The 12,904-nt window shown below is 39.4% G+C and overlaps 1 protein-coding gene across 1 annotated transcript in view; it reads right to left on the reverse strand.

Moving 5' to 3' along the window:
* Positions 1-3,004: 3,004 nt before the first annotated feature.
* Positions 3,005-12,904, reverse strand: part of ANXA11 (annexin A11) — a 112,046-nt gene continuing 102,146 nt past the window's right edge. The window contains exons 12-15 of the mRNA XM_082268204.1: positions 9,925-10,020; positions 6,662-6,720; positions 6,256-6,378; positions 3,005-4,195 (exon numbers count right to left, since the gene is read on the reverse strand). Of these exons, the coding sequence (XP_082124330.1) occupies positions 4,136-4,195; positions 6,256-6,378; positions 6,662-6,720; positions 9,925-10,020 (338 nt within the window). The 3' untranslated portion in view covers positions 3,005-4,135. The remainder of the gene's footprint in view (positions 4,196-6,255; positions 6,379-6,661; positions 6,721-9,924; positions 10,021-12,904) is intronic.

Consider the following 12,904-nt stretch of genomic DNA (forward strand, 5'->3'; position numbering starts at 1 on the left):
CAGAACTGGACAGCATACTCCAGATGTGGCCGGACCAGAGTCTTGTAGAGTGGGAGAATAATCTCTTTATTTCTGGAGTGAATCCCCTTTTTTATACAACCCAGTATTCTGTTGGCTTTGCTTGCGGCGGCTTGGCATTGCATGCCACTGCCAAGCCTGTTGTCTACCAGTACCCCCAAGTCCTTTTCCATCCTAGACTCACCCAGAGGTTCCCCCCCTAGTGAGTAGCTTGCTTTCTGGTTTCTGGCCCCCAAGTGCATTACTTTACATTTTTCAACATTAAATCTCATCTGCCATGTAGTTGCCCACCCCGTTATTTTGTTCAGGTCCTCTTGCAAGGTTTCCACATCCTGCATAGAAGATATTGGCAAGCCTAATTTAGTATCATCTGCAAATACTGAGATTGTACTAGATATCCCCTCCTCTAGATCATTTATGAATAAATTAAACAGGATTGGTCCCAGGACAGAACCCTGGGGGACCCCACTTTCCACACCCGCCCAATCCGAGTACTCCCCATTAATCATCACCCTCTGGACTCTACCCTGGAGCCAGTTCTCTATCCAGGTACTCACCTTATGGTCCATACCTACCTTCCTTAGTTTGTACAGTAAGCGTTTGTGGGGAACGGTGTCAAAGGCCTTTGCAAAGTCCAGATACACCACATCCACAGGCTTACCTTTATCTAGGTGGCAGCTCACTTCATCGTAGAAGGTTAATAGATTGGTTTGGCACGAACGATTTTTCATGAATCCATGCTGATTACTACTTATAATACCGTTTTCATTACTAAAGTCTTGTATGTGGTCCCTTATCATCCCCTCCAAAATTTTGCAGACTACTGATGTTAGGCTGACCGGCCTATAGTTACCCGGGACATATCTCGGCCCCTTTTTAAATATTGGTACCACGTTGGCTTTTTTCCAATCAGCTGGCACCATACCCGTCTGTAAACTATCCTTAAAGATCAAGAATAATGGTCTGGCAATCACCTGGCTGAGCTCATTAAGAACCCTCGGGTGCAAGCCATCCGGTCCCGGGGATTTATTTATGTTAAGTTTCTCTAGTTTAGCTCTAAGTCTATCCTCTGTTAGCCATGGCGGCACTTCCTGAGGTGTATTATTTAGTTCGGCCTTACAAGCAAGGTTCGTGTAGCCCCCCGATTCCTTTGTGAAGACTGAAGAAAAGAAATTATTTAACACTTCCGCCTTTTCTCTGTCCTCTGTGGCCATTTTTCCTTTATCATCTTTTATGGGGCCAATGTGTTCTGACCTCGCTTTCTTACTGTTTATATACTTAAAGAACTTCTTTGGGTTCTTTTTACTCCCCTCCGCTATATGTCACTCGTGTTCTATTTTAGCCGCCCTGATTTCGTCTTTACATTTCTTATTACACTCTTTGCAATGCTTAAATGCTGCCAATGACCCCTCAGTCTTGTATTTTTTGAAGGCCTTTTCTTTAGCTCTAATATACATTTTTATGTTGGAGTTTAGCCACCCAGGGTTTAGTTTTGCTCTTTTAAATTTATTTCCCTGTGGAATGCACTGGCCCACCCCTTTGTTAAGTATGCTCTTGAAGCACTCCCATTTTTCCTCCGTGTTCTTTGTTCCCAGGGTTCTATCCCATTTGATATTTTCTAGCAGCGAGCGCAGTTTAGGGAAATTGGCTCTTTTGAAATTCAGTGTCCTTATATTACCTTTGTGTTTCTTATTACTGTAATTAATACTGAAACCAATTGACCTATGGTCACTGTTCCCTAAGTTGTCCCGTATTTCTATATCCGTGAGCAGGTCTGTATTGTTGGTAATCAGTAGGTCAAGTACCGCATTGTTTCTTGTCGGTGTATTCACCATCTGACCCATGAAATTGTCCTGCAAAACATTTAGGAACTGCCGAGCCTTGGCTGAGTGCGCAGTTCCTTCTCCCCAGTTTAAAATATGTTAAATGTGCATATGGTTTTGTGCTTCTCATTTCACAAGATACTGTCTAGGAAAAAAATTATACATCGGCTGCACTTGGCACAAGATGAATAAATAACCTCGGCCTTAGACTGTAAACTGATTTAATTGTACATATTTTACCATCTCTGTAAAATTGATATAAATTTCCAGCACACAATAGGCACATCACAATATTTTTTTTTCAACTTACTGGAACACGAAACAAAATATTTTTAACATTACAAAGTTTGGCTACAGCAGGACATGGTAGTTAATATGTGTGCAAACAATGGAAAACAGACATATAATGGACTACTATTTTAGAAACTAACAGTGTAAAACACATATTTAATAAAAAACTTAGCCATTTCTTTATAGCAATTATTTTATGTTTGTTGAAAACATACCAATCCTATTGTAAAAAAGATGCAGCGTGTACAGGAACATTGCTATTATAATCAGATAAAAAAGCATTAAATGGTGGCTTAAAAGGATTTTGGTGACAAGAATATATCTTGCACTCAGGCTTCATTTAAGTCTTTGCAGAAATCTACAGGCCTAAAGCATTCTGGGACAGAAAAGCTCTATTCTTGTCCATGCATTATAGTCACTGCCACTCCGAACGTCAGAGCACAGGGAGAGTTATTCCTAAAGATAAAGAAGATGGAGCAGAAATTTGCATTCATTACCTAACCTATCCTAGAATCCAAGCAACTTCTCTCCACTTACATGGCTAACCATATTCTCCTTTTACGAAAAGGACTTGTCTTTTTAATTACCTGGGTATTCATTTCCACCCTAATTAAACTTGACTGTCATTTATGTCCACACTAACCTGTTCCAGGCTAACACCTGCCTGGCTGCTGTGGAGCATACAACTACAATTTTGTGCTCTATTAAAATTATATATATATTTCAGTTACTTTTGAATCATGCCTTTGGGGCCTGGTAAATTGCTTTAAAACCTACAAGCAGCCAAAATGTTTTCAGATGTTGACCTAGATGTGGAAGGGTTGGAACATATGCAAAATTGTAAATAGTGTCTTTGCCACCTTTGTGCGGATTACTCCCCTCCCCATGTCATGTTGTGTCTAACGTCCTACACAAGGACAAGTCACCCCAAAAGGGACACAAACTGCAAAAGAAACACCGCCTCAGAGGACACTGCTGTCTGTCTCCACTGAGTAGCTTTCCAGACTTGTTTTGTCTAACCCTAATAAATAAAAGGGAAGTGAGGAGAAATCTACCTAATGGCAGCCCTGGTCATAAAATGTTGGCAGAGCTTGTATCCCTCCCCCATTTTATCCACAAAAAAGGAGAGGGTGTTGAGCTTTATTCACAACATCAACTTGTGAAGTACAAAATGATAAGCAAGCCTGTGTGTCACCATAGGGATTGTCCTAGTTAGACATTTCCACGAAATATCCAAGAATAGGTTAGCAGCCTATGCACTACACTGTCCATGTTTCAAAGAGAGAGAACTGCGTTGAAGAAAACTGGCTGTTTTATAGACACACATAACAGAGAGAAAAAAAGACATTGGAATAATCTGAACAATTTAATATGAAGAGATGAGAACGTAAAACATGTTCCAATGGTGGGGATTTACTAAAACTGGTGCACACAGAATCTGGTGCAGTTGTGCATATTAACCAATCAGCTTCCAGTTTTTATTGTAAAAGCTTAATTGAACAAGTTTTAGTTAGAAGCTTATTGGTTACTATGCAGAGCTGCACCAGATTCTGTGTGCACCAGGTTTAGTAAATCTCTGTGAATGTGTCCATTTAGAGGGATCTGACTATACACGTCATCTCTCTACACTTCAGATCAAAAAGTGTAAGATGTATTTGATTTTCATTCAATGAGCGAAGGCAAAAAAAAAAAAAAATCAGTGCTGATTTACAAAGATCAGTAATCTACTGCAATCAAGTCTAAGCCATCTGTTTACCTGACTGCAGTAACCTGAAATATAACTGACTGTTCTGGATTACAGCACATTGTAAATCATCACTGCTTCTGGCACTGATTTTATGAAGTAACACAATTATGAAGGACAAGTTCGTGGTTCAATAGTCCGATGTCAAAATGTTTCTTTTCATATTATAGGGTACCCAACTCAAGGCATGTCCATGCTTCATAAGAAAATGTGAAGGAGAAAAAAAAAGCCAAGAAAACATTCAGGATGAAGGACGTGCTTAGTCACTGCCATTACAAAGCTTCAGTAGGATTTTCCTGTAATCTCCAGATGTGTCCCCCTATAAAAGACAAGGAAAGATGTACAAACTGTTTCTAAAGAGATTTCCCAAATCCCTGCAGGATATACTGTATATACATACACATACAGGTGCATATCAAAAAAAATAGATCATCAAAAAGTTAATAGATTTCAGTATTTCAATTCAAAAAGTGAAACTCATATATTGCATATAGATACGTTACACACAGAGTGATATATTTCAAGCATTTCTTTCTTTTAAATTTTGATGATTATGGATTACAGCTAGTGAAAACCCAAAACTCATTATCTCAGAAAATTAGAATATTATAGAAGAATAAAAATAACAATTTTTCATACAGAAATGTTGTCTTACTGAAAAGTATGTCCATGTACAGTATAGTATGCACTCAATACTTGGTCTGGGCTCCTTTTGCATGAATTACTGCATTATTATGGCATGGCATGAAGGCAATCAACCTGTGGCACTGCTGAAGTGTTATGGAAGACCAGGTTTCTTTGATAGTGGCCTTCAATTTGTCTGCATCGATGGGTCTAGTGTCTCTCATCTTCTTCTTGACAATACCCCACAGATTCTCTATGGGGTTTAGGTCAAGTGAGTTTGCTGGCCAATCAATCACAGTGATGTCATGATTAAACCAAGTATTGGTACTTTTGGCAGTGTGGGCAGGTGCCAAGTCCTGCTGGAAACTGAAATCCACATCTCCATAAAGCTGGTAAGCAGAGGAAAGCATGAAGTGCTCTAGAATTTCCTGATAGAGGGCTGCGCTGACTTTGGACCTGATAAAACACAATGGACCAACACCAGCAGAAGACATGTCTTCCCAAATCATCACTGACTGTGGAAACTTCACACTGGACCTCATGCAACTTGGATTCTGTTCCCCTCCACTCTTTCTCCAGACTCTGGGATCTTGATTTCCAAATAAAATGTAACATTTTCCACAGTCCGTGGAAAATTGCCACGCCGTATTGATGCAGTAATTCATACTATACTGTCATGGACATACTTTTCAGTAAGCCAACATTTCTGTATTAAAAGTCCTTTTTTAATTGGTCTTATGTAATATTCTAATTTTCTGAGATGCTCAATTTTGGGTTTTCATTGGCTGTAAGTCATAATTGTCAAAAAAAAAAAAGAAAAAGGAAATGCTTGAAATATATCACTCTGTGTGTAATGCATCTATATAAAATAAAGGAGTTTCACTTGTTGAATTGAATTAAATTACCAAAATAAATTAACTTTTTGAAGATATTCAAATTTTTGAGATGCACCTGTATACACACCCACACACCTTCAAAAATCCCTTCTTTTGCCATACGATTAGTCCAAGTACAGTAGAGAAAAATAATTATTTTCAAACCCAGGGATGACAGTTCCTAAATAAAGATCAATAACCCCTTCACGCCTAAGTGTAAAACAAATCTTAATGCCTGAGCACAATTTTGCAACTTTGACATGTGTTTGTAAAACCCTACATATCATCACACTACTTATTATCAAAGGAAAACGGTCCCAAAATAGTAAAAAAAAAATATATATTTTTAAATTTAGCTGTATATATTTCTTGTTACTACCATACCCTACCACCAAAGATGCTTTGGCTTTACAGTGACTGATCTCAATCAGAGGCTACCACAGCGATCAGGTGATCTGGAATCAGGAGTTCTGGGTCCCAAACATTAGTACAGAGCATGGAGCTCTCAATGAGAACCTGCTCTCTGTGCTGGGAGCGCGCTGTGCAGCGCGTTACCAGCACAAAGTGAGACACGCAAATATGCAGCCACCACAGAAAAAAGCCCAATGCAGTGGGACTGCATTTATGTGTTACATGGCATCAAGTTTCTTGGAACAGACTCACAATGTAATGGAAGCTTTGGAACATAGAAAACATTTAAAGATAAGGACTTATTTTGCATATATCTTTATGTACTGTGCTTTACCATCAATTGCTATGCAGCTTCTGGGTAACAGAAAAGGACATTTGCAGTTCCTATCCAGTTCTAGTTTTTTACACTGCACTGCTGTGTGCACACTTCCGAGTAATGTGTTAATAGCAATGCATACAAAGGCCTTACCGTGATATCGGTGTACAGCGACTTGCCATACATCCTCTTGTACTCTTGGCGGATATCCAGCAAATCTACTTCGCTACGGGATACCATGATACGGATCAGGGTTTTATCTTTTGTCCCAGCACCCTGCACACAAAACAAAGATGAGTCAGATAAAAACTTTTCCTTACACACCACTGACAACATGACAAAACCATGGCATACTACACTTTTTTCGACACAGCACTGTCACATTTCTCATTTAAATTTAACATGTCTTCTTAGCATACATAGCTAAAAAGCTAGGAAAACTGGTTCCTGTATGGATAATATAACGGTTCAGAAGGGGGCTGTTCGATGGTAGTAAATAGTTGAGGATATCTGTGCTCCAGTGAAAGATGTTTGTTTGGAATATCTTTCTGTGACTTACCTTCATTGCTTTGTAGAGTCGTTCTGCAAAGAATGCTGGTGTGTTTCTAAGGCATTTTACTGAAAAAGACAAAGTAAGCTCAATCAGTATCCTGAATAAAGTTCTACTCCAAATGTGTCATGGTTATTATAGCCTTTTATATTCGGAGTTATTTAGTAACCTGAAAATTTATACATGCCACAACATATTACACATTGTACACATTGTACATATTTGGTATATATTTTATTACCGACAGGAAGGGGGGAGGGGGATGTAAACTGCTGCAAGCATAATTTGTTGGCATTTAGAGGTGCCCATACCTGTAGCAGTCCCCCCGATCCTTTCTGCCATTGACAAAAGCCCCATCTAACTTTTCTCCTCCCTCTCTCTCCCTCCCTCTATTTTCTTCCCTAACCAATAAGGGTGACAGCTTTCTGTCGCCCATTCTTTTTTCTTTCCTCTTTCTAAAAAATTCTAAAATGACAAGAGGCAATGACTGTACATACATAGCGTGGCATTGCCATTACCTTCTGTTTGTTTACGTATCTTGCAGACTTTTTTTGCCATGTCTAAATTGTTTTTGTAAGTTATTTTGTGGTTGCCACTTCGTGCTTCAATAAAGTTTTTATATTTGCAAAAAAAAAAAAAAAAAAAAAAAAAAAAAAAAAAGCCAGGTCCTTCTGGCAGGTACAGATCTTCATACCACCAGCAACAGATCACACCCCTACCACCCTAGACAGAGACTCCTCTACTTCGTCTGTGTGCCAGTAACCCTTTGACAGTACTTATATTACCAACCTATGCACCTATATTTTCTTTTTTAAATGATTTAATACAAGTTTTAAATGTAATTCCGAAATTACTTTAATTGGCCGTTTTACTCATAGACAACTATACAGGTGCCCCATACAAAAAAAAAATATTATATATATATATATATATATATATATATACATATACATATACATATACATACATACATACATACATACATACATACATACATACACACACTTTTTTCCCCCCATACTGTGGTGAGTACTGCACAAGTATGTAAAATTTAAGATTATCTGAAAAAGCACATTTTTGATTAAACTAAGCCTCATTCAAATGCAGTATGTTCCTTTATGCAGAGGCACAGATATTCGTCCATTAAAAAAATGCTAATATATTTAATACATCAGTAGAATATCTATTTAATCTGATATTGTGTCCAATGATCATACCTTACCTTGATAAAAGAAAAGAGACACAATATGATCATGTAACAAATAAACACAACTGCAATGAATGGAGAGAGAAATCACACGCTAAGGGCTCGTACATACAGCCTCTAAATGGCAACGCTTGGCTCCAAGTGCTGCTACCAGCCAAAAGTCCCTCTAAAAGCCTTCTCTGAATCTGGCTCAGCACAAAATGTGTGTGGCTTCTAATACTGCGTGTGATGTCCAGGCTGCTCTGAATGAGGTTCAGTACAAATTTCTGCGGCTTCCAATACTGCATGTGATGTCCAGGCTGCTCTGAATGTGGTTCAGTACAAATGTCTGCGGCTTCCAATACTGCATGTGATGTCCAGGCTGCTCTGAATTTGGTTCAGTACAAATGTGTGTAGCTTCTAATACTGCATGTGATGTCCAAGCAGCTGTGAATGTGGCTCAGTACAAATGTTTGAGGCTTCTAATACTGCATGTGATGTCCAGGCAGCTGTGAATGTGTCTCAGTACAAATGTGTGCAGCTTCTAATACTGCATGTGATGTCCAGGCTGCTCTGAATGTGGTTCAGTACAAATGTGTGCAGCTTCTAATACTGCATGTTACGTCCAGGCTGCTGTGAATGTGTCTCAGTACAAATGTTTGCAGCTTCTAATACTGCATGTGATGTCCAGGCAGCTGTGAATGTGGTTCAGTACAAATGTGTACTGCTTCTGATACTGCATGTGATGTCCAGGCTGCTCTGAATGTGGTTAAGTACAAATGTGTGTGGCTTCTAATACTGCATGTGATGTTCAGACTTTTGTGAATGTGTCTCAGTACAAATGTGTGTGGCTTCTAATACTGCATGTGATGTTCAGACTTTTGTGAATGTGTCTCAGTACAAATGTGTACTGCTTCTAATACTGCGTGTGATGTCCAGGCTGCTCTGAATGTGGTTCAGTACAAATGTGTGTGGCTCCTAATACTGCATGTGATGTTCAGGCTGCTGTGAATGTGGCTCAGTACAAATGTGTGCTTCTTCTAATACTGCATGTGATGTCCAGGCTGCTGTGAATGTGTCTCAGTACAAATGTGTACTGCTTCTAATACTGCGTCTGATGTCAAGGCTGCTCTGAATGTGGTTCAGTACAAATGTGTGTGGCTCCTAATACTGCATGTGATGTTCAGGCTGCTGTTAATGTGGCTCAGTACAAATGTGTGCTTCTTCTAATACTGCCTGGGATGCTGGCCATTTTCATTCAGAGCCCATCTGTACAAGCCCTTACAGAAAGCTAAGCAACATTCATAAAGCCAGCTCCAAAAAACAGAATTGTCCTTTTAATTTTGTCAAGACTGTTTCTTTAGTTCTAATACTGACAATTTGGACACTGTTGCAGCGCCTATGCTAAATCTAAATAAGATATTGCCAGAAAGGGGAAGGGGCAGCTAAGTTTCATACATAGATACTGTACATACAGCAGCCTTCTGGTGCTAGATAGAAGCCTCAGAAGTAATAACTGCGAGGAGAGATACATTTGAAATAAAAAAATATAATGTTCTATAGTTTATAAAACAGGAATGCAAGTACCCAGTGTACAAAATTATTTCTATGTTCTAGTCACACACACATTTTTTTATTACTAAGAAAAGAGGATGATCAAAATTAATGATGTCTATTTTGGATCAGTGCTGGCTTTATAAAGGCCACTCAACATGTCACTACAACACTGCAAAATGGATCCAAGGAGACATGAGTGAGCTCGGAATTACCAGATTCTTCAGGAAGCTTATAAACAATTAAGGAAAAAGGAGAAACAATCCACATTAGCATCAACAAAAGCTGCAAAGAGATCATTAACAGCACAAATAGAAGTAACCAGAGCTCACAATATAATGCTGATACTATATAGAAGGTAACAGAGTCTGTATTTAGAATTGTGAAACAGGTGCACACAGGACTATGTAGTTATAAAGAGACACAAATTCCAGACATATGGCCACAAGCTAAGCTTGACTGGCATTCCACGGCTCTGCAGTGTATTTGGGACGTCAAGTGGCAATGTGTAGAACTAGGTCAAGCTACTTACCTACTGCAAGCATTCCGCTCTCCAGATCCCCAGACATTTCCCGGCAGATGCTTTTCTCCAGCTCTCGGTTGTACGTTCTCTGGTATTCATAAAACACTAAAATAGAAAAAAAAAAAAAAAAGGGACGACCTTCATTAGTTTTATACCGGTTATATATTTTCTACTATAGAATAGTAATAATTGATCACCATTGTTCAAAACTGAAAGATTACACTTCTCTCATTTAAAATAAATAATGTGGCAAAAAAAAAAAAAAAAACCCTCACCCATCGCCCTCATCCTGAGCCATGTAGTCTCTGGTGCTTATACTTACCTTACTGCTCCGATTTTATGAAAAAAAAAAAAAAAAAAGACAGTATTTCTGGGTATAGGGGAATATGTGACACGTCTACCTACAATGGCTCTGGGCTCCTCCCCTCTGCGGAGTTGCTATGGGGGCACTCATGCATGCTCCCTCCCGAGCCCTGTTCTGTGTCCCACAGAACGTCACACACAGTCACACAGAACGGGGCTCAGCCCCACTCCCTCATTCACTGGCTCCCGCTGCTGTGTCTCAGCCAATGAGGAGGCAGAAAGCAGCAGCTTTTGTGTACATTGCTGGATTGAGATCGGGCTCAGGTAAATACTTGGAGGGGGGGGGGGGGTCAGCTGCATGCAGAAGGTTTTTTTTGCCATCATGCCTAAAAGGTAAAAACCTTCTGCCTTTGGAACCACTTTAAGCAGCCAATCCCCAGCACTGTAAAAAGGGAGCAGGAGGCACACCATTTAGTAACCAACTGTTCACAATACAAAGCACTTTCAATTGCTGGCTGCGGGCGCAGTGTGGGGTCTAAGTGGTGAGGTAACTTCTGTAATGGTACAGACATCAAAGGGTCTATAGCACAGACTAGGGTGGCTTTACTTTCACCAAGAAATGCCCTATGCTGTGGTCACCTCTTTAGGGTCCTAGAGATTAGATCCGACAGCAACATAAAATGGCCAGAACAAGGTCTATTTGTAGCAGTAGAATTCTTTCAATTCAGCCGTCACAAGAGCAACATCACTGGTAAGAGGAAACATTTTATTTAAAAAAAAAAAAAAAAAAAAAGTATATCCGCATACACTGTTACAACAGGAAAAGTTTGAACATCAATGTAACATTTCAGGTCTATTACTGACCATTTTCCAATAGCTGTGGGTTTCAAAATCAGTCCTACAAAGATCTGAAACACGGCAAAAATGTTGGAGCCATTTCGGCTTTTTTTTTTTTCGGTTGAACTGGATGGACTTGTGTCTTTTTTTTCAACCAGACTATGTAACTATGCTTTAAAAGTAGGTGCTCCCATAATTGGTGCTGGCCATTTCCTGTTGCTGGTCCAAGAAGTATGACACATCTCCAATGATTATCTAGTGGAGGTCTTAAACTACAACTAGAGATAATTACTTTGCCATCTAAATGGGTTTTACCTTTAATCCTAATATAAAAATGATTGTGAGAAAAGGCATATAGCATCATAACCAACCTGGTCCTATTTTGCTTAGTTTAACTATGTGAATATCTTAGTATTCATGTGGGTGGGTTTACAGCTTTAGGCCTCACGGACACTAGATGCTTTGACAATTTCTCCTAGACGCCTTTCCTGCTGGCAATGGCGTTTTGGCGGAAAAAACAAAACAACTTGATGCTTGTAAATGCGTGTAATGCATTTAGACATGTCAAGAACTTGGGCAATATTTAATTTCAGAATTTATTCTGGCCGTTAAAATTAATGCTCAAGCACTAAATGCGCTTACCATTAACTGTAGTTTGGGGTGGGGGGGGGGGGGGGGGAGTCAAAGGCCTCCAGCCAGTCTACTTATACACCTATTTTAGATGGCAGTAATCAGGCAACTAGATCAACTCATTACTGCTTGGTTGCAATTAAGGAAGTCATTCAATGGATATGGCATTCTGTCACTGCTTCTATCAGCAGAACCTGTCATATAATCTCACATTTTGAATGATATAGCATGTCAAGTCGAAGAAAATAGGTTGCAGGAAACCGCAGTGTTTGGAAAAGTCAATTAATTATTTATGGACCTTGGGAGTATATGGTAAAGTATATTTTTTTAGTTTTGGATACAGCAGTAAAGGGTTAGCATAGCTGCCAATTTTTCATTGGTGTCTGTGTCCCTGCTGGAGAGATTTACCCTCTAAATTGTCATAGTCATCACTGTTCCTGGGACTAAAAGAGTGGGAAAATTCAAAAATTTAAATTTACCATCACAAGAGGAACAGACACTTGTGACAACCAAGAAGATATTTTCCTCACTTTGGAGAGGTTTCTTCTCTCTTCATATTGTGTCTATAGGACAAGAAGGGAAATCTTCCCAATGGGACCCAGACAGTGAAAAAGAATGGGATTTTTGACTTCCCATAAAATCCATTTCTCTAAAGCTCATTGACGGACACAGCTCCTTATCTTCTTGACCATTGGGTTATACTGCCCCTACAGGAGTAGGACACTAGGCAGGAAAAAGCTTGACTACGCCTATAGGGTAGTCCCAGGGGGTATACTCCCACTCTTAGCTACAGGCAATCAGTTTTGTTGTTACAAGCAGTGTCAGAAGAAAGCCAACTCCACAAAGGGGTGGGCGCTGTGTCTGTCAATGAACATCAGAGAAATGGATTTTACGGTAAGTAAAAAAATCCCATTTTCTCTTTTATTCATTGAAGGACACAGCTCCTTATCTTCTTGATCATTGGGATTTCCCAAAGCAGTGTCAAACATGAGAAGTGGAAAAGGCAAGAAAAAATTCCCAAGGCTAAACCGTAGCCAATCAGGTAACGTATACAGGGGTATACAATGTACGGTTAAAAGCAAACACACACACACACATCATAGGTTGAACTGGATGGACTTGTGTCTTTTTTCAGCCTCACTAACTATGTAACTATGTAACTATGTAACGTGAAATTCAACCATAAACAACTGGCGGTCACCTGAAAAAATACACCCTC

The sequence above is a fragment of the Pelophylax lessonae genome (assembly GCF_965119305.1).
Source record: "Pelophylax lessonae genome assembly, chromosome: 9".
NCBI classification, from domain to species: domain Eukaryota; kingdom Metazoa; phylum Chordata; class Amphibia; order Anura; family Ranidae; genus Pelophylax; species Pelophylax lessonae.